This window comes from Orcinus orca, chromosome 16 (assembly GCF_937001465.1).
Source record: "Orcinus orca chromosome 16, mOrcOrc1.1, whole genome shotgun sequence".
NCBI lineage: Eukaryota > Metazoa > Chordata > Mammalia > Artiodactyla > Delphinidae > Orcinus > Orcinus orca.
In genome coordinates this window covers 28,906,544-28,932,661 of record NC_064574.1, presented here as the reverse complement: position 1 = coordinate 28,932,661, position 26,118 = coordinate 28,906,544, and the positions used below count along the sequence as shown (strand labels likewise).

Below are 26,118 nucleotides of genomic sequence, written 5' to 3'. Positions count from 1 at the left end.
GGCGCGCGCGTGCGCCGCCGTTCCGCGGAGGGACGAGGCACAGCCGCGGAACCGCCGCCAGATTCGCTCTCTGTCCACGCCGCCTGTCGCGCCGGCCGTCGCGCCGCCCGCCCGCCCCGCGTCCGCCGCCGCCGCCGCCGCCGCCGCCATGGGAGTGCAGGTGGAGACCATCTCCCCCGGAGACGGTGAGTAGGTGCGCCCAGCGGCCTCGGAGTGCCCCGGCTGCCGCGCGCATCCGCTCACCGCGCCCGTCTGTCTCCTCAGGGCGCACCTTCCCGAAGCGCGGCCAGACCTGCGTGGTGCACTACACGGGTGAGTCGGCGGGCGCGCGGGATGGGGTTGGGGGGCGACCAGCGCGGCCTGGGGGCAAAGGCCCGGGGCGTGGCGGCGGCGGGCCCGCGTGGCCCGAGGCCGAGGCCTGGGCGGTGGCAGCGCCCCCGAGGGGACAGCGTCGGGCCTGCGGAACCCCGGACGGTCTGAGCCGGCGTGTGCGAGCGCTGACCGCGTGCCCGACGTTATCCTGCACTTCGAAAGCGGTTCTGTGCCTCAAATGCTGCCGTTTTGCCCACAGCGCGGATGGGGAAACTGAGGCTTGGGGAGGCGAAGTCACTTTTCCAAGTCACACGCTCAGTAATGGGCAGAGCACTGGCCAAGGACCATCAGAGAGGATTTATATCATTTCTGTGTCCCGGTTGACACCGTATACCCGCTTCCTCCCCGCCCTTCGATGGAGATAAGAAGGGCGAAGTAATTCTCAGTCCGTGGGAATTCAGCCTCTTTCCCGAGGAACTCGACCCTGCGCTGCGGGTGGGGAGACGTCCCATTTTCTAAGTCATTGCTCTGGCCCAGCCCGGCCTTGGAAGAACCAGATCTGCACGGTCTTTTTCCTCTTCTTACTTTTGAGCCACTTCACAAATCCATGCCTCAGTGGCAGTGATGGCCCAGGCTGACAGAACATGTAATTTAGCCCCCCCAACCCTTCTAAGAGTAGAGACCTATCCCCATTCTAAAAATAAGGAAACTGAGGCCCAGTTAGGGAAACAGACAGTACTGTAAGCCAAAGGAAATATTAGACTCTCAGCCACAATTCTAACATGACAGTCATATGCCTTGAGACCATCTTTTACTCCATGCCCTTACAAGGTCCTCCTGGGTTGTACTTGGTGGGGGAAGGGAGGGAGGAGGCTGAACAGGCGGAGACTTCTTAGCTGTAGGGGTGTGCTGGTGATTGGTGTAGCCCCAGCTGTTCATATGAACAACCTTCCCTCCCTTTCCTCCTTCCCCTTTCTCTGCTTTCCCACCCTTTCCTCTGTTCCTCCTCCTCCTTCCTCTGTTTCTTCTCCTTCCCTCCCTTTTCCTCCTCCTCCTGGGTAGTCTTCTGTAGGCAGTTCTGACCCCGCTGCTCAGGGATTAGCTCTACCCTTCTCTTCCAGATCATGGGGGGAGCCCCCTGTTGAGGGAAATGACTTTCTTTGGGAAGGAAAAAAAAGCAACTAACATTCCCTCCTCCCGTGCTCTTTTATTTCTCTGGCTTTTTTATTTCTCTGGCCCTTCTCCATGTGTAGAAAAGGGGGCCGGGGGTGGAGGGAGTTAGGGACTTGAACTTTTAAAAAGGCTACCAAAGGAGGAGGTACTGAAACCTGTCTTCACGGGAAGATCTCGTGCCTGCAAACGAAGCTGGAAAGTGGTTTTGATGTTTTAAATGGCTGTCTTTGTGGACCACAGTCAGCACCTAGGAGGTCTGCTGGAGGAGAACCTGCCAGTTTGGTTGTTTTTGATCTGCAGGATGAGAAGGGTAACAGTTGCCTTTTACAGTGCTGGGTGAGTGGGCAGTTCATTCAGTTCCCACAGACAACTGGGGCAGAGACTGGGACTCAGAGAGATGATGAGGTGACTTCTGACCCCTTCCCCCAGTTTGTAGGTAGACACATTAGGATAATTGGCTACACCTGTCCCACTCCCAAGTCTGTGCCTCTTGTCCTTGAATCACCCATCTTCTGGTGCTGATGGTAGGACTGGACACCCACATGTAGGCAGAACAACATTTCACTGTGCCTCTTGGTGAAGTGTCCCCGCACAGCATGTCTGGAGCCTTTTCCTAAGAGAACAGATGGTCGTGGGACCCAGAGCACCATCAGGGCTCCCATTGCCTCTTCTCCAAGTCTGTGTTTTCCTCGAGGGCGGCACCCACCCACACGTTCCCAGAACAGCAGCAGGACCCTGGCATGCATTAGGACAAAAGCTTTCTTTTTTATTTCATTTTTGATAAGCCCTACAGAGACGCCCTGGTGAGAAGCCAGCTCTGCCTCTCACACTCACAGAATAGGCTGTTCTTGGGCAGGCGGCTTTGTTCCTGTGGGTCTTTGCCACCAGCCTCCCAGAAAGAACCCATTTGAGACCTGTGGGGGCGTGAGAGGAATGGGTAGGCGCTTTGAGATTTCATCTAGAGCAGTTATGGCTTTTAAGGCACTGGGAACAGAATCCATCTCGAGGGAACATGGTGGGGAGTATCGTAAAAATCTGGGGGTCCTCAAAGGCAAGAGGCCCACTGGACCTCGAGAACGGAGAAATTCTCATGATGCTCCTACTTTTCATCTGTGTTTTTCTCTACCTGCCTGCCTCAGTAGTCTCCTGTTACAGCTCTCTCTTTTCCTGCTTCTCCCAAGTTGTAGATGGTGGACGTTCCTGCCTGCCCACCCAGCCTCCTCCCACCCCCGTGCCCCGTTTCAGTCTTCTTTTGCAGATCTAGCTCAGATTGCTTGGCTGTGTGGCTCCAGTGGTTACAGTTCCTAGGAGGGAGAATCTCATTGACCCAGGTTCAGGTCGGGTGAATACTCTAGATCCAGTCCGCTCTGGTCAGGTGTCTGCTACAGCTGATTTGGGGGCAGCTTCTAAGAATCAGCATTGGAAGTAAGGAAGCCAAAATCTTCTCTCAGTCACCAGAGATGTGATCATCACAGACTGACTTTGACCACATGGATGTTTTAAATGCTACTGGTGGCTGCCAGTTGTATCCTGGATGCTACTCTCTGGGCTCCCTCTGATACGGTCTGTGGCCTCTAGCAGAGCACAGCATGGGCACCGCCCCAAAAAAGGCCTGTGCCGCCTCATCGTAGTGCCAGAAGGGAAAATGCAAACTGTACTGTCACCAGCCAAGCACCTCCTAGTAGCATGACAGGCAGGCATTGAGGTGGGAGGAAGGAGGTGGAATGGTGATCTGCCAGATATGTGCCTTGAGGATCAAGTGGATCCTCATGGCTCTCTCCTTGCCTCCGGTAGCTTCGTCATCTTTATAGTTGAGCTTGTCCTGACACACAGCTAGGCTTACGTCCCTTTTACTCACATCAGCAGGCCACATGCCTGCCATTGTCAGAGCAGCCTCAAGCAGATTGAAGAATTCTGTTTTTATAGTTGACATCTTGTCCTTGGGATCGGGTTTAAGGTGTCTATAGCCTGGCTTCTGACTGAGGAAAACCAAGGGTCTCTTGGCTTCATCTCCTCAGGAGGTCCACTTGGAGGGACGATGCAGCTCCCAGGGCAGGTGTGGTCCCTTTCCTGCAGCCCCCCTGCCCAGCCCAGCCCCTTGCTTTTCTTTAGCCTCTGTCTCCCCTCTCCTCTGCTTTACTCCACCCACTCCCCTGCTGGGTGTTTCTTGGCTGAAGATCTGATGTCTGGAGGAAGGCTCGCCCCCAGCGGAGACTGCTCAGATGGATTCTGCGATGTGTGGCGGCTTCAGGCAGACAGGCTGTAACTGTTTGGGCGGGGCCACAACAGGACCCTTTTCCTTCCTATAGCAGATTGAGCAACAGAAACCAGCCAGGCACAGGGACACAGCCAGTGAACTAAACAAAGACCTGATCTGGTGGGGATGAGAGTAATAGCACGAAGGTGTGACACATCAGGTGGTGAGAAGCTCTGTGGAGAGAGATTAAAGCAGAAGACCTGGGAAGGGGATTTGCTGCTTTTAGTGAGGGTGGTTGGAAGAGGCCTCTGACAAAATGACATGTTAATATTTGCCCGAAGGAAGCTGGGGAGTGAGCAGTGTGGCTGTCTAGGGAAGAGTGTTCCAGGCAGAGGGAGGAGCTACTGCAGAGGCCCTGAGGCTGGAGCATGCTTGGTGTATGAGAGGGACAGTGAGGAGGCCAGCATGGCTGGAGTGGATTGTGTGAGGGAGAAAGTGGCAGGAGATGAGGTGATGGTGGGGCCTTGTAGGTTATTATCAGAACACTGGCTTTCTCTCTGAGATGAACCATTAGAGGGTCGTGAGCTGATTTGGGCTTTAACAGGACACACTGCATTCTGGCTACTATGTGGGCTCTTGGTGGCAAGTGCAGAAACAGGGCCCCGGTTGTGTCCTGGGTGTATAGAGTGTGCAGAGGTTGTACCAGGTGGACAGTGATCCCCAAAGAAGATGTGAGTCCTTTGCTGGGTTCAGATCTTAGCTTGGGTGAATTGATCCGCTTTTCTCAGCTTCCATGTGCCATCTGTAAAATGGGAGTAACAGTGCCTGCTATGAGGAGTTGCTGGGGGCAGGTGCATTCTGGGATGGGCAGCAGCAACAGTGACGCTGTTATTGCACATAATCTCATTAAAGGTCCCTGCGTCTTAGGCACTAAGTGGTGTATTGTCCCTGCAGTTTAGCATTGGCAGAGTTGGATAGGCTGAGACCTTATCACCCTTCCATTTCACAGATGGGGAAATAGGTAATTATAAAAAAGAGATGAATCTGAGTGAGGATTCACCTCAAAACAGGCCTACACATTGCCTACAAAATACATTGGCTAAGAAAGCTGCAGTTGTTCTCTTCAATTTGGGGACCAAGGGAGGTTTTTAGTGTTTGTTGTTGTTTCTTGGTGGGTATGAGAGGGGCAGGGTTGGGCTACATCAGCTTGGCTGTGTGAGCAAGTTAAGGTGTCAGTCCTTTTTCTCCTCAAGTTTCCTTAACATAACTGGATTTTAACATTTTGAAAATAGACCTTGCTATGGAAGCATTATTTTCTTTCCTCTGGGACTGTGATTACCAAAAAACAGAATCACACGGATGCCGAGCTCTCTTCTTCCACAGGTGAGAGCAGAAGAAGGCTCACTTTAAGTGAACCAAAGACTTCATAGTATTGTTGCATCTACGTGCAACTCTTATTTGTGAAGTTGTCAGACATAGAGAAAAATCAAAAAAGAATAATAGGGCTTCGCTAGTGGCGCAGTGGTTGGGAGTCCGCCTGCCGATGCAGGGGACACGGGTTCGTGCTCTGGTGCGGGAAGATCCCACGTGCCGCGGAGCGGCTGGGCCCGTGAGCCGTGGCCGCTGGGCCTGCGCGTCTGGAGCCTGTGCTCCGCAACGGGAGAGGCCACAGCAGTGAGAGGCCCGCGTACCACAAAAAAAAAAGAATATTAAATACCATGTGCTCACTACCTAGATTCCACGATGGTTGACATTTTGTCATATTTGCCATTTCTGTCTACTTATAGGTATATGTAGGTAGATATCTATGTCGGGTTTTTTGCTGAGCCATGTAAGTTGGAGACATCATGATACTTCTCCTCTAAGTTCTTGAGCATGCTGTAAGAATGAGAGTATTCTCCCTATCCTGCTACTGGTCACATCTGAGAAAATTTTAAATGATTCAGTAGTATCTAAAGCCAAATTCATATTGAATCTACCCCAGTTGTCTTCAAAGTGAAAACCAGAATTCAGTTGAGGTTCAGTTGGGTATTATGTCTATAGTAACAATCTAGAAGAGTCTTTATACCTCACACTCCTTTTCCAAAGAGAGAAGGCTTATTATCTTATAGAATACCCCATGTCTGTCTCATTGTTTTCTCTTGGCTGTTGTCTAACTCCTTCCACTGCCTTGATTTCCAGTAAACTAGGAGTTGAAATGTCTAAATAGTTTCTGGTTAAAACATTTTAACGTGAAGACTTCTTACAGAATGTTGTGCACTTTGTACTCAGCACACCGTGGGGAACATCACTATTTGTAATGCTAAATTTGATCTTTTTTATGAAGGTGCATTTTACCCTTTGCAATTAGTGGGCGGTCTGTGAAGTGCTTGGACATCCTCCATGTGCTCTGCTCCTCATCAACCTTTCACCTACTGGGTTTTACATCAATTGATGATTCTTACCAGAAGAAACTATTTCATTGGCATTTACAAAGTGGTAATTTAAAATTTTTTCTTCATATCTTCTACATTTATTAACTACCATTCTACTATTACACAGGGTAAAACTAATTCTTTAATCACCAATCACCAACGTCAGGAGTTGGCTTTATAGTCATCCCCCATGGTGACAAGGGACGTCCCCCCTCTGTTTGTTTGTTTGTTTTTAGTATACTAGGAGCTCATATTTTACTTGGAGCCTTAAAATCATAGATATTCGTTATTCTTTTTGGTGCTCACATTGCCCCAAAATTGGCCAGGAGGAGCCCCTTCAGGCAGGCTCCAGTACCTTTTTGACATGCTCCCACTATTTTTAATCATTTCCTTGTTTTACTTCTCTGATACTGGCATCAGTCACCTCTGCAAAGAGCTCTGGTTCCTTTCAGTGGGTCTCATAGACTTTTTTTTTTTTCATTAACAACTTTATTGGGTATAATTTATACCATAAAAATTTTAACTTGAACATGTTTGGTGGTTAAAAACTGATTTTTATAAAGTACTGATTGAGTTCATTGTATCTATAAACTCATTTGTCTGCCTTGGAGTTTTCTTTAAAAATAGTACTGTCACCTGCTATTTCCCATGGAAAAGGCCAGGGGTGTTTTGGATAACTTAGGCATGTATTATCCAGTTCTCCCTTTGGTGCTCATGGCAGTACTTGTTGATTCATATTTCTGTTTTTCCTATTTTTTTTTTACCTACTGAGGAACTCAATTGAGTCCTTGCATTTCTTCTCTCAGGCCCCTTTAACTTTGGCCTGATAAATTCTAGCAGTATAAAGAGCAGGAGGAGGAAAGGGAGAGAAAAGGGGGAATAATCAGCTCCTGGATGCTGCTGTCTCTGCTCTCATTGCCTTTACTTTTCCCTTCCCAGGAGCTCAGGCCATCCTGGCCTGCATTCAGTTCCCCAAACACACCAAGCTTTCCCCCCAGGAAGGTCTCTGCCCCTGTGCTTAGGTGCAGCCACACTGCCCCCACTTCCCACCACGTGGCAGGCTCTTCTTGCAGCTTAAGTGACACCCCCTCAGTGGGTCTCCCCTGACCCTTGACTAATGTGTGTCTTCACACATGCACACACACTCACGCCTCTGTCTCCAGCAAGGCTCCCGTCCTTTGCTTTCCCCACAGTCAGGCTGTGTGTAGTTATATCTGCCCTTTCCTCAGGAGACGGCAGGCTGCAGGAGGCCAGACCCACACAAGTGGTGTTCTCCAGGTTCTCTCCCCGTTGGTGCCTGGCGTGGAGTAGGTACTCAGTGACCATTTTGAGTGGTCAGTTAGGACCTGGCATTAGACTCCAGCTGGAGTGTGGAAAGCCCACATTCCTGTTATGATTGGTATCATACTTCTGTTGCCTTTGGGTTAGAATAAGAAAGAGAATATTTACAACATTTTGGACTTTGCCCAATCCCTGTGGATTGATACAGTTGTAACCACTCCTTCCTCTCTCACCCACACACTCAGGTCAGCACACCAAACCTTTCCCTCAGTCATTCAACAAATGTATTAGGAGCTGGGCAGCGGGGGAAGCCTCAACCTTGCCCTGGAGGTGCCTACCTTGTAGGGAGTGCCTTCCCTTGTGCTTAACATTATAAGGGAAGTGCCTTGAGCAGCCCACACTTGGGGCTAGAAGTGCGACATGGTCTTGGATGTGTGTGGCTCAGGGGCTTGCCAAGTGTGTGCAAGGCCTGGTAGGGGCAAAGGTGCCTTTGATTTTTCTACAAGTGTTGTTGACCATCTGTTATATGCAAGGCACTGTTCTGGGAACCAGGAATATAGGCGTGAAGAAGACAGAGTCCCTGCCTTCATAGATCTTAAACTGTAATGGGAAAGACAGATGATAAATAGGATTAATAAGCAAACATTGGACATTAGCCAGTAGTGCTGAGGGAACAGGAGAAGGTTGAAACTTTAGATAGAACAATGAAGGTGACATTTGAACAAAGACCTGAAGGAGGTAAGGGAGTAATCCGTGTGACTGGGTAAGAGCATTTTAGGCAGAGGAAACAGCAAGCTCAGAGGCCCTATGGTGGGAGTATTCCTGGTGTGTGTATACAGAACATAAGAAAACAGTGTTCTCGAGTGGAGAAGTGTGAGAGGAATCAGAGATGAAGTCAGAGAGGTGGTGCTGTGGGGTGGCAGCTCTTACAGGGCCCTGTAGGCCATTTTAAGGACTTCAGCTTCTATTCTGAGTGAAATGAAGAACTAGGGGAAGGTTTTGAACACAAGGGTAATAGGGTCTGACCTGTATTTTAAAAGAATGTCACTCTGGCTGCCATGTCAAATTTAAACTGTAGGAGAGCAAGGGCAGAAACAGGGAGACCAGCAGGGACTTACTGTAATAATCTGGAGCCAGCCTCCAGGATTCATGCCTTGAACCATTGTACCTGACAGCTCCTGCCTCTGTGTTTTCTAGAAAACAGAAAAAAGAAAAAATTCAAGATCATGCATATTTCTACCATTTCCAGATAGCCACTGTTAAGTAGTGTTTCCTTTTGTGCATCTCTTCCCTACCCGTATGAGACATAATGTGGCAGTCTTCTTATATTGTGATAAAATAGAAAATGGAAAGGCATGCCCACCAGAGCTTGCATTCTGGTTTGCATCCTGCAATTCTGTGCATGGGCCCTCCTTTGAAAATACACTTTTGGTCATAGAACCTAAAGGAATTTAACCAAAGGTTAGAAGCATTTTCAGAAAACAGATAAGAAATGTTCTTGCACTTTGTGTGATGGGGAAGCAGAAGCTGGTTCTCTCTTTGGGTCGGAATTTGACTTGTGATCATAGCACGTGCATGGGGTTCTCAGAATTCCAGTTCAGGAAGGCTACCCTGAGTTCAACTGCAGAGGCCTGGAAGTGGAACAAAGACATAAGCTTTGAATTAATGCCTCATTGTGTAGAATCTCACCCATCATGATTGGGACAAGGGGATAGTTGATATTTTAATCATAAAAGTGACTTGGTTCCTCTAAACATTTTATTTAAATCCAAACATAAATCATTTACTAAAGGGCCGTGTCTTTCTTTTAGGGTGGGTCTTCTGGTGGAGTTTCCTATCAAGGTTCTTGCACAAACTAATTTTGGCTTCTTTAAAGTAGAGCAAGGACTGTTGTGAGGTCATCTAAGTGCCAAACCTTTCCAGGTTTTTAAGACTTCTTTCTCTGAACATACATTTAGTCTCATCCACACACAGTTATTCACTAGCAATATTTTTTAGTGAATTGCCTTATTGAGTATTTCCAAAATATCAGCTAGGACTGTACTTTTTCTGTTCACACTCATATTTCATTTATTTACACACTATTTAGTTATATTATCTATCTTCAGTAAGTATAACTGACATAAATGGATTTGGGAATAAACATAGCTGATTGACCCTTGGAAAGCATAAAACTCACATGGGAAAGATGGAGTGAGGATGAGCTAGAGACTGGGGCACGAAGGAGCTTTCACAGCCCGAGGCTGTGCAGGCTGTGGTTTCTATAAGAGTCTCTGGCCAGGCAGCTCAGTAAACGGTAGTTGAGAGAGCTTCTGTATATAGTAAGGAGGAAGGGAGGCAGCTCAGCCTAGGTCAGTGTGCCCATCTGTGCCTAGGTCAGTACATCCATTTGGGGATGTTCCAAGTAGCTTCAAAGGCAAATCTTCAGAAAAATTGGTGATTTTCAGTTTGGTTCCCCCACCACCATTCAACCATTGCACTTTTTTGTACTCAAGAAACTACCTGGTATTGAGTTAAAAGTAGAAGTCCTTTCTCTGTCTCCCAACTGTAAAGTGGCAAGAATTTTAATATAGTTTGGGAAGTTTGGGGTTTGGGATATTCTGTTTTGTTGTTGTTGTCATTGTTTGGTTTAGGTTTGGGTTTTTTGTTTTTTAGTTTTAAAACTTGGCATATTTGGGGCCCTGTAGAATGCTGCCTGTGAAAACCACCTGCAGAAATTCATCAGCTACTGAAAACCACATTGTGAGTCATGAGCTTTAACTACAACAAGTGGTGAGGCCATAGCTTCAGTGCCTTCTTAAGTCATCTTCCTTTACCCGGTAGAGGGTGTTTGCGGACTGTTCCTTCCACAAAGCAGGGTGCCCTAGAGGTGGCTCCTTTTCTGTTGGATTGTAAGTGAAATGATAAGCTAGGGGTGCTCCTTGGGTCTTGTCTTTTTTTTTTTTTAAACATTTTTTTGTTTATTTTATTATTTATTTTTTATTTTTAAATTTTTTTCTACTTTTTGGCTGCGCAGCATGTGGGATATTAGTTCCCTGACCAGGGATCCAACCCGGGCCCTTGGCAATGAGAGACATAAGGACTTCAGCTTCTATTCTGAGTGAAATGAACTAGGGGAGGGTTTTGAACACAAGGGTAATAGGGTCTGACCTGTATTTTAAAAGAATGTCACTCTGGCTGCCATGTCAAATTTAAACTGTAGGAGAGCAAGGGCAGAAACAGGGAGACCAGCAGGGACTTACTGTAGTAATCTGGAGCCAGCCTCCAGGATTCATGCCTTTAACCATTGTACCTGACAGCTCCTGCCTCTGTGTTTTCTGGAAAACAGAAAAAATAGGATTAATAAGCAAACATTGGACATGAATAAGAGAGCAATGAGAGCCTGGAGTCCTAACCACTGGACAGGCAGGGAATTCCCTGGCCTTGGGTCTTAACCACTGCTTCTATGACATGGGCTGAGCATCAGAGACACAGTCCGAGGGACCTTTGCACAGGAGCTGCTGGCCAAGTCTGCCTCTGCTGGTTCATTTGGAGCAAGAAAGAACCCTCCCTAACAGATGAGCAGCAGAAAGAGCCGAGCCGTGGGAGGAGTGCTGGGGGGAGAGGACCTGGAGACTTCCCCACGCTCATGCGCACGCGCTGTTTTTTTAAAGCCCTCCTGCTCCCTCTCCAGGGATTTGAGTCTAGTTCTTCCCCCAAAGAACAGCTAAAACAGTTTGGGAGGAGACCCAGGCGAAGGTGATGTCAACTGCCTTCCAGCCAGAGGCTGCTTTAACAGTCCCTCAGGCAGCCATAGCTTTCACTCTTTTCATGGCCTTGTGCATTTAACTGGAGACCCCCCAAATTTTCACATTTTTCTTACTGACTAGTAAATTAAAAGTGCCAAAAGTAAAAACTGCCATTCTGGGACTACCCCTCAGATTCTTCTCACCATATAGGGAAGAGGTCCAGAAATGGAAGCCTCACGCTTGTCCTGCTAGTTCTTAAAAATCATGCAAATGAAGCAAATCGAAAAGTGCTCATGAGTGCCAGTGTTGTGAGTGCCAGGGGTTGAGCTGAGTGCCACAGGGACATAGAACTCTGAGTCCCGGTCTGTGACCTTGAGCTGCGTTCAGTCAGGAGAGACGAGAATTCTTGAAATCGAGAATACTTGGCTATCCTAGGCAATTTCTGGGTCATGAGGTATAGATTTGTGTGGAATCAGAAGTGGAATCAGTCAGTTCTGCAGATAGAAGGTCATGCTGGTGATCCAGGTTTTTGCTAAGAGTGGCTGTCACGTCTGAACTGTAACCTCAGTTGCCTTCTCTCAGCAGAGCGTGCTTTCTCTAGGAAATTACAGTGCTAACTTGGCAGGTGGTTTCACTGTTCAAGGGCTCCAGGTCCTGGCACGGAGATGTCCAGAGTTAAAATGGGAACAACTGCTGAGGCTTGACTTGCTGCCTGCTTTACCTGCTCCTTCCCAGACAGAGGAAGCACCTGCCATCCACTGCCAGGTTGGGTGTAGGAGGTAAACATATGTAGGATTTTAGTAAATCTCACTTTTTTCCCTTTCTCCCTGTTTTTTTAAAATAACAGTTTTACAGAGGCATAATTGACATGCAGTAAACTGCTGCTACTTAGCGTGTACAGCTTCATAAGTTTTGGTATGTTTCTTTGTTCCTCTTTGAAACCTCCCCCTTCTTCCCATCGCCAACAACCCCTGATATGCTTTTCTGTCAGCATAGGTCAGTTTGCATTTTTCTGAAGGTTTGTGTAAGTGGAATTATATAGTATGTACTCTTTTGGCTGGCTTCTTGCACTCAATAATTCATTCGTTTTTAATGCCAAATAATTTTCTGTTGTATGGATATATTTGGTTATCTGTTCATCAGTTGGCAGATGTTTGGGTTGTTCCAATTATTGGCTGTTACAGGTAAGTCTGCTGTGAATGTTTGTGTATATAAGTCTTTTTGTGTAGCCATAAGTGTCATTTCTCCAAATATCCAGGAGTAGAATGCCTGGGTCAGATGGGAGGTGTATGTTTAACTTAAACGGCCAAACTGTTTTACAAAGTGGTTGTTCTGTTTTAAGTTGCCACCAGCCATGTGTGAGAATTCCAGTTCCTCCACATCCTCACCAGTACATACATGATATGATGAGTCTTCTTAGTGGTACTCATTCTAATCGGTAGTAGTCATACCTCCTAGTGGTTTTAACTTGCGTTTTTGTAATGATGATAAGGTTGAACATCTTCATGTGCTTACTTGCCATTTTTTTATCTTTTTCAGTGAAATCTATTCAAATCTTTTGCCCTTTTTTAATTAAGTTGTTTTCTTGTTGAGTTTTGAGGGCTCTTTATATATTCTGGAAACAAGTCCTTTATGAGATACATGCTTCATGAAGATTTTCTCCCAGTCTGTGGCTTGACTTTTCATTCTCTTAAAAGTATTTTTTAAAGTGAAGAAGTTTTCATTTTTGATGAAGTTCATTTTATCCTTTATGGATTGTGCTTTTTAACCTCATATCTAAGAAATCTTTGCCTAACCCACAGTCACAAAGATTATTTCCCTATGTTTTCATCTAGAAGTTTTATAGTGTTCATTTAGAGTTGATTTTTAGTTGATATTTGATTATGATGTGAAGTTGATCCAGGTTTTTACTTTTTGCCTACGGATATCCAGTTGTTCTAAAAGCCCACTGTAGTTTTCATCTCAGGCATTGTAGTTTTCATCCCTGGAAGTTTGACTTAAATCTTATTGTCCTTCTCTGCTAATTCTAACCTCTGTATCAGTTCTGAGTTGTTTTCAGTTGATTGATTAGTTGCATTGTGGGTTGTGTTTTCCTGCCTCTTTGCATGCTTGGTAATCTTTGGATGCTAGACGTTGTGAATTTTATGTTTTGGGGTGCTGCATATTTTTATTCCTAAAAATATTCTTGAGCTTTGTACTGGGAAACACTTAAGTTACTTGGAAATAGTTTGATCCTTTGGGGTCTTGCTTTTTTTTTTTTTTTTTTTTTTTAATTCTTCCTTTCTTCCTTCATTTTTTGGCCGCACCACGCGGCATGCGGGATCTTAGTTCCCCATCAGGGATCAAACTCATGCCCCCTTCAGTGGAAGCACGGAGTCTTAATCACTGGCCTATCAGGGAAGTCCCTGGGGTCTTGCTTTTACGATTTGTTAGGGGGCTCCCGAGCAGTGCTCAGTTTGGGGCTGATTATTCCTCACTGATGAGGCAATATCTTCCTGGGTTTCCTACCCAGTGCCTCATGAACCATTACTTTCTTCAGTCTGGCTGATGGGAACAGACACTGATCCCAGCCCTGTGTAAGCTCTGAGCACTGTTTCTTCTAAACCTTTGGATGCTCTTCCAGGCCTTGAGAAGCTTCCTCAAACACATGCATTGATTAGTACTTACTATACCGAATACCCAAGGGGGACCCTCTGTATACCTCTGGGGGTCTTCCTCTACAGCTCTCTCCTCCCTGGTACTTGTCCTGTGGACTTGAGCTCCGTTCCACTTTCTTCTCCCTGGAAACTCCCAAGGATATAAGCTGGGGCAGTCATAGGGCTCGCCTTGTTAGTTTCCCATCTCTCAGGGATCACAGTTTTTCATTGCAGTGTCCAGTGTCTTAAGTGTTTAACTATTGTCAGGGTTGTTTCTCTCTCTTCTTTTCATTTCATTTCGCTTATTTTCTTTTGTTAGTTTGTTGTCTTTTTGTTTTCGTTTTAATTTTTGGTTGTTTAGTTAGGAGGGTAAATCTGATCCCTTTTCCTCCATCTTGGCCAAAACTACTGGTTTTGATGTTACAGCTTCTCTTATGTTCTGCATTCAGTACCGACAAACCTAATTCCCACTCCAGAAAGCATTGTATGCACATTCATTCCTGCTTCTTAATGGACATTGCTTCCTCTCTTGCATCACCTCCTTCCTCACCCTGCAAATTATAGCCATATAGAAGGTGGTCTCTTCCTCCGCGTTGGAGAAGCCTTTTTTCTAGCACCTCCTGGCCCCTTTAGCCTTTGCCAGTTGTGTGACATCCTGCTCAGATCTTTGGATATCGTTTACCCTTTGGACTTAGATTATAGGAAATTCCCTCTTCACATATAAGGAACCCATTACCAACACCACCACCTAACCGTCACTGTGAAGATTTCTTCTCCGAGGAAGTAGGTGAGATTGACAGAGGATGACCATGCTCTCAAGTTCTGGAGAGAGGCTCATGTCCTCTTCCCAGGGACAACAGCTCATCTGAAATAGGGTAGGAGAATAAGGATCCTTGGCAAAGCTCCTGCTTAAAGCCCCTTTACTTAGAAATCCTGTATCTTGGCTTTAATGTTTTCTTTTTGCCCCTCAGTGTCCCAGAAAAGCTTAAGGGGGACATTTTCCCAGACCCACAGTCTCTGCACTGAAGAGCATCCACTTCTCCAGTTTGGCTCAGCAGCAGGTAGAGGCTGAGTCTCACCTGTGCCTCCAGCCTGGTACCAGTCAGACAGTTGAAACATCTCACCTTCAGGCAAAGCAGGATGGATGCATGTAACATCTAGAAGTTGCTTGGCAATACGTTTGATCAGGAATAAAAGGAAAGTGTAGGGAGTCTGTCTCAGTACCCAGTGGTTTTTATTGCAGTTAAAATACGATCTTGCTCTGATTGGGTGCATGTTCAAATTTGGTAGGAAATAGTATAATTCTTTTGTAGGTATACTGTATTTTTTTAAACTGTGAGTTGCAACCCATTAATGTATCATGAAATAAATCTAGGCAGTCAAAATCAGCAGTCTTTTTAAAAATGAGAAGTGCGTGCCACATAGTAACTTACATGTAAATTTTGCTTCATTTATACACATTTATGTGTGTACTGGTTCCTGCAATAACACACTGGTCTGTCGTCACAGTGATAGCTCTTACTGATGTGGGTTGTTGAGTTCCATTTCTTCGTTACTTCTCTCATGGCAGCGCTGCAGTGGGGTGTACTAAGTAAATGTCAAATAAAATATTTACCTCATTCCAATTAGGTTACTTTCAGTTGCAAGTAACTAGAAATCTGACTTAAGGCAAAACAGATTTTTAATCACCTCAGAATGCAGGTCTTAAAGGAGGTGGTTTGGGGCTGGTTCAGAGCAATGGGACTACCATTCTGGGGTTCCTGGCTGACTTTGTGGTTACAAGGTGGCTGCCATGGCTCCAGACATCACATCCTTACATGACAGCATGCAACAGGAAGGGAGGGCAGGAGCTTTCCTCCTGGATGTGTTTCTTTTTTTAACCAATGAGGCAGGTCTTTCCTGCAAGATTCTAGTAGATTTCACAGTTGGTCCAAGTGCCCATACTGGCCCATACAGCCACCTCACACCAACTCTGGCATAGGAGGAAGGCTTGGATTGATTCCAGTTCGTCTCCTGGGCCAGGCTGTTGCTGCTCCTGGAAATTTGATGTTGTTAGAATGGGGGGTGGGGGTGCTGCGTCTGGGTTTTCCAAAGGTCTGGAATGTGCTACAGCCTGTGTTTCAGGTGCCCCTCTGGGCAGGTTTTCTCTTTGAGTTTTGTCCAGCCAGCCTTTGCAGATAGTCAGGACTTAGAGGCCAGGGACCACCCTCCCATCCTCGGCTCTTTCCCACGTGGCTTCCTCACCTAGTAGTTACCTGTCTACCGTGGTTGCTCAGGAAGCCCTGGGGCTCTACTCAGGGTCTGCTCTAAAGAGCATAGACCAGGAAGAGACTAGTTCTGGTCTTCAGTCTCCTCTCACCCTTAATGGCTGAGTTCAGTTGGGGTGGGTTCAGTGTATGAAGAACCTGAAATGGGTTAAAGGGAACGTCCATAGTATTATGGAAAGTGGAGACCTAGTCTTCTCCCAGTTTCTCATTTATAAAAAACTATTCAAGTCCTGCCGTTTATCATTCCTTTTATCAGGTAGTGATTGTGTTCTGGTAAAGGAGGAGCTACATGCACACCCCAGCTTGTTAGTTCTGGGGTGCCAGTTCCTGGCTCTGCACTGACTTGGCATGGGTAGATCTCCATCCTCCCGTCTCCCTCTCAGCCCTCAGCTCCAGGCTTCAGGCAGTGTCAGCACCCACTCTGCGCCCAGGACATCTGTCTCTCCCTCCTATTCTGTTAGGACAGCAGTTCCTTCCCGCCTCCCCCACCCCGTTTCCTATTTTGTCAAAATACAGAAAGTCTGGTGGCTGTGATAAAGCTGTCAATTGGTCTCTGCTTCCCCATTCCACCTACCAGTGTTGACATTGTTTTTTAGGCTGGGATTTCCCTCCACCTCTGAAAACATACAAACACAACAGACTTCTGTGTTTTGCTGGGTCTTCTGAGTGTTGCTTAATTTAGAACCATGGTGGCTGCCCAATCTCCGCCTCCAATGAAATCAGCTTTGTGTTAGTTACATGTCAGCAACTGGCTGGCCCCTTCCAGTCTAGGATCCTGGTGTGAGTTTTCAGAACCTCAGTGACAGCTATCACAATTGGCTGATACTGGCTTCCGGAGAAACCAATGTGATGGTCTTTTTTGAGCAAGGAGTTGCAGGTGTCTATTCGTCTTTTGTCGTGGCACTCACCCTCTGGCATCTCCATCTCTGGAATGCCCCCATTTAGTTGAGGTTGCCATTATGGGTTGTCTCGCTTCTGGGAAGCTGGAATAGTAGAATGAACATGGTTTTTGGATTTATAGCCTAGCTTTACAAGTTCACTTCTCTCTGCCTCCGTTCTGTGAAATGGGGACAGTGCTGTGGGAAGGATTGAATAAGTTCATATGTGGAGAGTGCCTAGCCCAGTCTCTGACTCGTAGTAGAAACACTGCCCACAGTTCAGAGTCGTTAGCAGTTCACTGGTGAAAGGTTTTTGGTGTCTTCCAATGCCACTTCTCGGATTCTCCGACACCAACTGGTATCCTCCAGTTCAGTTAAGTTCTGACACTACCCACATCTCTGTAAAAGGTGACGAATGAATTGAGGAAGGAATATGGCTTCTTGCACATGGAGTGACTTTGAGCTGTTCTGTGTGCCTAAAGGGCCCACAGTTACTCTGTCTGGGAGGAAACCCACAGGGTGCTGGGAATTCCTGCTAGGAGTGTGTCCACTTCCCCATTCTCCAGAACAAGGTAGACTACTGCCTGCCTCTGTATCAACTTACTGCTTGGAGCTGGGGAAGAGCGTTCACAAGCCTGGAGTAGAAGGACTACCCCAGCTCCTCAGAGGCCCACTGAGGACACAGGAAATCCTCCTAGGACACCCTGCCAGGCCCTCCAGTGCTGGCCCGTGGGACTGGCACTCTGCTGCTGACTCTGACTTGCCTCATGTCATTACTCCTCGTTGTTCATGTTACAACTGCCCTTTTCCACAGGGATGCTTGAAGATGGAAAGAAATTCGATTCCTCCCGGGACAGAAACAAGCCCTTTAAGTTTGTGCTGGGTAAGCAGGAGGTGATCCGAGGCTGGGAAGAAGGGGTTGCCCAGGTATGCTCTCCGTTGTTTCTTTGTGTTTCCTAGTGTCTATTTCTTAAATTACGTTTATAGGTGGGAAAAATTTCACTCCTAGCTCTGTCACCCAAATAACTCCTTTTATTAATGTTTCTTGTAGAATTTCTTTAAGTGCCCCCCCTTTTTTCTCTTAGACACACACACACATTGTTCTGTGCTTTGCTTTTTCACTTAATCCATATCTGATACTTTATATACCAGGATATAAAAGAGGAGGAAGCTCTCCTCCTCATAGAGCTACACAGTGTAGGCAGACCTCAGAGATATTGCAGGTTTGGTTCCAGACCACCACAATAAAGCAAATCTTGCAATAAAACAAGTCACGTGAAGTTTTTGGTTTCCGAGGGCATATTAAAGTTATGTTTACACTGTACTATAGTCTGTTAAGTGTGCAATAGCATCATGTCTAAAAAAACAATGGACAGTTTACCTTTGAACAATGTGGGGGTAGGGGCATCCCTCCCCCGCCCCCTGAACAGTTGAAAATCCACGTATAACTTTACAGTCGGCCCTCTGTGTCTGCAGTTCCTCATCCAGGAACTCAGCCAACCACGGATCACGTAGTATTTAGTATTGAAAAAAATTCACGTGTAAGTGGACCCACATAGTTCAAACCCGTGTTGTTCAAGGGTCAACTGTACATACCTTAATTTAAAAATACTTTATTGCACAAAAATGCTAACCATCATCTGAGCCTTCAACAAGTCATAATCTTTTTGCAGTAGTAACATCAAAGATCACAGATCGCCATCCAAATAATAATAATGAAAAGGTTGGAAATACTGAGTGAATTACCAAAATGTGGCAGACATGAAGTGAGCAAATGCTATGGAAAAAATGGCACCAGTAGATTTACTCAACAGAGGGTTGCCACAAACCTTCAATCTGTAAAAAACACAGTATCTGTGAAGCACAGTAAAATGAGGTATGCCTGTATTCCCTGGATTCCCTTGGGTGTGCTGTAATTTATTTGACAAGTACCCTATTGATGGCCATTTGGGTCATTTCCAGTATTTCGATATTGTAAACAATACTTCAGTGACTAATCTTGAATGGACTTTATTTTACATTTGTGCAAGTGTTGCCATAGGCAGATTCTTAAAAGTGGAGTGAGTGGTTCAGTGGCTGTGCGCACTGGATTTTGACCTACTGCCAGGTTGCCATCTGTGGGGATTACACTGAGTTGCCACCAGTGGGCTGTGAAGGTGCCTGCTCCTCCCAGGCCCTCCAGCACAGTGTGGTGTTAAAAACTTTTGGCTTCAGGACAATATAATGAGTGAAAAATGTTATCTCGGTATCATTTTAATTTGTGTTTGTCTTACTATTGACCATGTTGTGTCGGACCACTTCTGAGAGGTCAGACTCATGGAGAAAGTCATTTTGCTTGTCTTAAGTGTGTTTCTTCACCTCTCACCTCCCAATTTGTGTAAACAGCTTTTGTTCTGCCAACTCTTCAAAATTCCCAGTAGATAGTAGGGGACCCAGGGTTGCCAAATTTCAGTTGGATTTTATCCTTCCACTAAGCCCAGGAATTTTCTTCTTGGCACTAACCAGGTAAAGGGATGTTTACGGTGGCGTAAGACCCAGCGAGCTTTATAATAGGCCCTGCCACGATGGATAAATTAGTCTATTTCCTCTCACCAAAGAGAATTGGAGATTTAACCAGTGTGGAGAGAAGGATTTGTCTTTCTCTTTTCCAGAGTACACTTTGCTCTACTTCCTCTATAAAATATCACTGATTTATCTCCAAATAAACTGCTTAACTTTCAGAAACTTTAAGCTATCCTATTCCCAGGTGTCTAGATTTTTGTTCCAGCATGACTGAGGGTTGGCAGTACAAAAAGGAGAGGATCTTTGTGGCTTACTTCCCTTTGGAAACCTCTTCAACTATACCTTTCTGTCCCGTCCTGTTCCCACCCCAGAAGTCTGGCAGGCTCTTGCGTCTGTAGCCCATCCCCCATCTCCCATGCCAACCATTGTCCACCCCACAACTCATCTTCTGTGGCTGTTCCAGCACTGGAACAATCATTGTGTTGTGTGTTCCAGGAGCCATAGCTGCCACCAAGATAGTGTTACCAGTCTATTTCACATCCCAGGCTTGGTGAGGCATGGTGGGGTGTTGGGGAGATGCCCAGTCTCCCCCTGCACCCAGGGTTCTTTGGGTCAGTCACAGCTCTGTTACTTGTGAGAAGTCTGGGTGGTCTGAGACCTACATAGAGCATCTTCTTTTAAATGCCTCTGTAGAATATTTATTTAGCAACTAAGTTAAAAGCACAGGAAGAAGGGAGGTTGTCTTGTGCCCCTTTTCCTATTCTCTTGATGTTGTGTTCTGGTTTTCTGTGTTTACAGGTCTGCAATCCTGCCACATGTACTATTTTGGCAGCTTGCTTTTTTCATCTAACGATGTGTCTTGGACGTCTTTCCATGTTAGTATAATTAAGGCCACTGTATTCTTTCTGTTGGCTAACCCGTGGTGCACATGTGCTGTGAAACCACTCCCCTTGCAGTGGGCATTTGGGTTGCTAGCAGATTCTGGAAGTGGAATTGCTGGGTAAAAGGATATGATAGTTTTGAATTTTATTAGATTAAGCCATATGCTTTCAACTATCCTTACTACCTTGGTCCAACATGTCCCAGTTTCTGAAGGGAGCTGTAGGAAGTAAGCCTGAAGCTTTCTCTTCAGTCACCATCTCTTGTTCTGGGTCACCCAGAACCAGGAACGCACACATGGAGACTTAAAAAAGATAGGTAAAGGGTGGGAATAGAGCAGAGAACCTGTTCACTGTTCAGAAAATAAGTACTTAAGCTTGTGTATTTGATTAGAAAATGAAAAACTACAAATACATTTTAATAAGTGAAAAATTTCCCTCCACCCTCTGTTCTCCCCATAGAGAAATGATGGTATTATTTGTGTCCTTCCAAAGATGTTTTCTGTTTATACAGGCAGGTATAAATATATACTTTCCTCTTTTCCACACAGTTGGTAGCATGCTGCTTTGTACAGTGTAGTTTGTACCCCAGAAAATCATACTGTCCTTTTTAGTTTTTCTGTATTTCTGAGTACAAGTATAAATCTAGAAAGTATAGAAAAGTATACTGCCTCAAATATTACTTTCTGTGTGTTTTCTTTTAAAGCAAAGTTTTGATCAAAGCACTCCTTTTTGAAGAGTATAGATGCCTCTAGTGACAGGCCACTGAAGGATTAGGTGGTGACACCTCTAGAGTGATGGCTGCCCAGAGTCAGATCGGTGGGACCTGGACAGAAAGCTTGAGAGCCTGATGGTTCTGGGAGGCGAGAGGGAATTTTATCTGCTGTCGGCTACCTTGGAGCCAGATATAGGGCTCATCCAGCCTGATCGCCTACCTCCACATCCCATAGAGGGTGTGCCCGCTGCCCAGGCAGCCTTGCAGTCACTGGAATGTCCTAGTCACACCGTCCTGGCAGGTAACCACAGCTCTGCTTCTTAAGGAGATATTTGGGGGGTGCCTCAGCTCATTCATTCTTCCTTGCTCTTTTCACAGATGAGTGTGGGTCAGAGAGCCAAGCTGACTATCTCCCCAGACTATGCCTATGGCGCCACTGGGCACCCAGGCATCATCCCACCAAATGCCACTCTCGTCTTTGATGTGGAGCTTCTAAAACTGGAATGACAGGAATGGCCTCCTCCCTGATCTCCCCATTCTTGGGTAAGGATCTTAGTGCTGAAGGACCTTCCTTTAACTCCCTTTGCTCCTCCCAAGTCAGGCACAGTGTTTGATGAGCATCGGAGAGAACCAAAAATGCCATGCGTTTTTTTTCCCTTTACATTCTTCCTCTATTGGCTATCCTTTCAGTTTTAAGTGTACACCTTGGAAAGGAATGGCATGTGCTCTTGAAAGAACTCGTGGGGATGGGGAGCTGATGGTAGCTGTTTAAATTAAGTATTTTTATATGTAGCCTATAAACTAAAACTGAGTTGGGAACTGGAAATATAGGCCAAATTTTTAGTGCCAGCATTTTAGTTCTTTAGAGGTAAGATTGGGATGACTGACTTTGTTTGCCCTGCCTAGTTTCTGCAGCTCCCTCATCCATACAGTCTGTGGTTACTGCCTGTTAGAGGATATGAGAGAGGCATTACCACCTGGGCCACCTGCCTCGGGGAGCAAGCCCAGGACACACGAGGACAGACAGCAGGCCAGCTTGTTATCAGTGGGTTGAAAGGTGAGGCCTAAGGATGCTTATGAAGTGTAAAGGATGCTCTCAGTCTAGGAGAGGCTCTTAGGGACCTAAGCCTTTCTGTGCAACAGGTGAGGAGACTGAGGCCCAGAGAGAGAGAGGTCTTACTCAAGGTCACATCCAGACAGTGGCAAATTAGGACAGAACCCTTTTCTGCATCTCCTTCCTGGACCTTTTTTTCCTTCCTCTACCCTCATTTCTAGGCAACCAAACTCAATATCCTAATGGCGTCTAACTTTTCATGTGGGTATTAGAATCATAAAACACATGAATGTCTGTCATCTTCTTTCCACTTGGCCCCAGACCTCTGCATTTGCTCCCCTCCCGCCCCTGGAACCAGAGGGTCACAGCCAGGGGCTGGGTGAGAATGCTTTTGTTTGAAAATGGTAGCAAGTGGCAGCCAGCCTGTTATGGAGTACCTTTGTCCTACTATGGACTTTTTAAAATAGAGGAGCCTTTTTTATTATTAGCTATTTCCTCCCAGTGGTTTGATCCCTAAACACCTGGGTCATCCAGGCCTGGTCAGGTTTGAGGACGCTGGCTGCTCCACTTGTCATTCCTGCCGGGAGGGAATTCTGACACTTTATAGAGCCTCTCTCTGCCCAGAGGTCTACACCTAGTCCTCACCCTGGAAAGCTGAGTCCTTTGAACATAATGTACTTGAGGAAGCCTTGGAGTTACCCTGATTTGGGAACAGGCTTTCTGGAAATCTGGAAGGACAGAGGAAGGGGAGAAAGAGGGGAGAGAGGGCTGAATGGCTATGAGTCACCCTGGCCTAAGCCTCCCCACACACTGCCAAAGCACAGCTCAGAGCTTCTCGAAAGGGTCTTGAGGGAAAGCCCAAGGGCAAACCCAGAAAGTTACAGGTTCGAGTGAGTGAATGAAGACTGCAGACATTTTCTCGGTCTGTTCAACATGAGGAAAACCAGCTTCGGGCTGTGCACATTAAAGCCCCTGGGAAGCTTTAAAGACTCTCTTGATGCTCAGGCTACCCCCCAGACCAGTTAACCGCCACCACTGGGAGTGGGGTCCAAGTGTTCAGGTTTTTTAAAGCCCCCAGGTGATTCCTATATGCAGCCAGGTTGGAGACTCATTGATAATGGGAAACTGTATTGTCAGCTGCATTGGTGGACTTTGCCTCTCCTGCTATCCTCAGCAACAGAAATGTGACCTTAGGTTTAAAAAAACACAACCAAGGTGAGCAGAAAGAGGCTGCTCACCTGGGAATCCAGCCCGAGCCCAGTGGGCCCTCCCCAGCTGGAGCAGAAGGGGCGAGGGCCAAGTCAGACCTCACAGCTGTTAGGGAAGGGACTTGGTGTGGCAGCAGCCTGTGGCTGTCCCTACTGCACCCAAAAAGCACTGAGTTGCTGGAACTCACCAACTTTCTGTCCCCAACAGATGTGCCATGGAAGGATCTGGCGCCTCCAGATGCGCACAGCGAGTCCGTACGGAGCTTTTCCTGATGTTCCACTACACTCTTTGTATAAACATCTTCCCTGACTGAATGTGTTCTGTCACCGGCTTTGCTCTTCCCCTTTCTCCTCGTATGTGTGTTGACCTGAACTATATGCCATAAACCTCAAGTTACCCATTTTAGTTTGTTTTCGTTTTGGGGTGAAGATTGAGTTTCAGTCCTTTGGATCTAGGTTTCCAGTTAAGTACTAGTCAAGTATTAACAGCACAAATAATGGGTTAACTTTAGAATAGGAATTGGTGTTGGGGGGAGTGCAAGAATCTTTATTTTATTTTATTTTTTTTTGGATGAAAGTTTTATCTATTATATATTAAACATTCTTGCTGCTGCGCTGCAAAGCCATAGCAGATTTGAGGCGCTTTTGAGGGCCGAATTATTCTCCAAGTTGAGAGATGTCCTCGGGTTGAATTAAAAGCCCTACCCAAAACTAAAGTGGGAAGGGGAGAGCCTTTGCCTCCACTGCCCCACCCCCACCCTCCCCTTAACCCTCTGCCTTTTGAAAGCAGATCATTTTCACTGAGATGTTGGACACTACAGGTGTGTGTCACCGGGCCAGCAGGGACCTCTGAAGCCTTCTTCATGGCCTGGCTTTTTTTTTTTTTTTTTTTCCCATCCTGTGGTTTTTCTAATGGATATTTAGGACTTTTGTAATCTCATAGCTATCCAGGCCCCACTTCCTAAATTTTAAGAACTTTAATCGAAAGTTAAATTGAAGGTGCTGTTTGTAGACACTTAACACCCATGAAAGCCCAGCCATCATGACAAATCCCTGAGTGTTGTCTTAAGAAAATGATGCTGGTCATCACAGCTTCAGCATCTCCTGTTTTTTGATGCTCAGCTCCCCCTGCTGATCTCAGAGTTTCCTGGCTTCTCCTTCCTCCCTCTCACCCTCTGCTGTCCTGTGTAGTGATTTGGTGAGAGAAATTGCTGCCTTCTCGCCCACCCCCACCCCACCCCCTGCACTACATATGAGTTTCAAGTTTTATTATTGCAATAAAAGTGCTTTATGCTGGCTTTTCTCAGCTCTGTGTGATGGTGGTTACTTTCAGGTGCCTCCCCCTGCCCTTTGGTGCAAGGGGATGGGGTTGGGGCCTGGCAGTGGGGGTGCAGTGCTGGAGGATGTGTCTTAGCAGAAGAACTGCAGCAGGAACGTCCTTCCCCGGTGCCCTCTTGGGAGATGGGATGGGGGGCAGTAGATCTGCATCTTCACCCATGGAGGGAACTTTGTGGAGTTCAGGCTGGGGTCGTCAGGGAACCCCACCCCCTTGCCCATCATCAGATGTTCATTAAATGTGTGGTCTGGGTAGAGTTCTATGCTGGGTTCTCTGTGGTTGCCAAGAAGTCGGGGATGCAACCAGCAGCAGAACCGAGCCACCACCCATTTGGGGATGTGTTACCAGCAAATTGATGAAATGTTACGAAGGGGAAGATTTGGGTTTTAAATACGTGTTCCTTGGTGACACTTGGTGTGGAGGCTTTTTGTCACGTGGACGGTTTGGTTGCAGTAGCTTCCCTGGCCCTACCCTGTATATGCTAGTCATATTCCCCTCCTCTGGTCACGGACACCAAAAATTGCGGTGTCCCACACCTTTCTAGACACCTTCCACAATTTCCCTGGTTGAGAGCCTTTGATTTTAAATAGAGAGATGGTTTAAAGACTTGCTTAATGATTTTCCAAATCCATCCTTTTATTAATTTAAGTCACCAGAGTATCATTTCAGGGTTATGTCTTATTTTCCCCAAAATTCTTTTATAAAAATTGCCAAGCAACAAATAAAAGATTTTTCTCATGAATATCCATATACCCACCACCTAGATTCTGCCATAAACATGTTACTGTACACCTGTTTATCACATATTTATTCATCCCTCTGTCCCTTTATGTTACATTTCAGAATAAACAGCAGACATCGCTACAATTTCCCCTAAATAGATACCATTAGAATTTAATATTTGTTTACACTTTTGTACCCTAAAACCCTATCAAAATACAGAAAATCATCTCAGAAAGTTCCCTTATGCCCTTTCCCAGTCAGTCCCCAGCCCACCCCCAGAGGCAACAGTTGTTTCGCTTTTTCTACCATAGTGTTGCCTGTTACAGAATTTAATTTCAGTATAATCTTAAATGCTATGTCTTCCTTCACTCAGACACATAGGGAAAAGTTCAAAGAAATCGTCTGGATCAGGGTCAGGTATCTGACAGGCAGAACCATGGGCCCCAAAGATGCACACATCCTGATTCCCAGAGCCTGTGAGTACCTTACATGGCAAAAGAGATTTTGCAGATGTCATTACATTAAGGACCTTGATGTGGGGAGACTGTCATGGATTACATTGGTGGGTCTAGTGTAATCACAAGGGTCCTTAAATGAGTCAGAGATGTGAGGACGGAAAGACATCTGAAGATGCCATGCTGCTGCCTTTGAAGATGGAGGAAGGGGCCACAAGCCAAGGAATGCTGGCAGTCTCTAGGAGCTGGACAAGGTGAGGAGAAGAATCCTCCCCTAGGGCCTGAAAGAACCAACCCTGCCAACACTTGGATTTTAGCCCTGTGAGAGCCATTTTGGACTTCTGACCTCCAGAACTGTAAG

General features: G+C 46.3%; 1 protein-coding gene across 3 annotated transcripts; it reads left to right on the top strand.

Annotated features, from left to right (window-relative positions):
- Positions 1 to 24,541, top strand: FKBP1A (FKBP prolyl isomerase 1A). 3 transcript variants are annotated; one of them, XM_004272662.3, is made up of 5 exons: positions 1 to 185; positions 265 to 312; positions 17,701 to 17,813; positions 21,360 to 21,524; positions 23,452 to 24,541. In XM_004272662.3, the coding sequence occupies exons 1-4, from the start codon at positions 149 to 151 to the stop codon at positions 21,486 to 21,488; spliced, it is 327 nt and encodes a 108-aa protein (XP_004272710.1). In that variant the 5' UTR covers positions 1 to 148; the 3' UTR covers positions 21,489 to 21,524; positions 23,452 to 24,541. The 3 variants fall into 3 exon arrangements, with proteins under 3 accessions (XP_004272710.1, XP_049555857.1, XP_033289278.1); XM_049699900.1 differs by lacking the exons at positions 21,360 to 21,524; positions 23,452 to 24,541 and adding an exon at positions 11,707 to 11,884 and having other exon boundaries at positions 11 to 185; XM_033433387.2 differs by lacking the exons at positions 1 to 185; positions 265 to 312 and adding an exon at positions 11,759 to 11,884.
- The last annotated feature ends 1,577 nt before the right edge of the window (positions 24,542 to 26,118 follow it).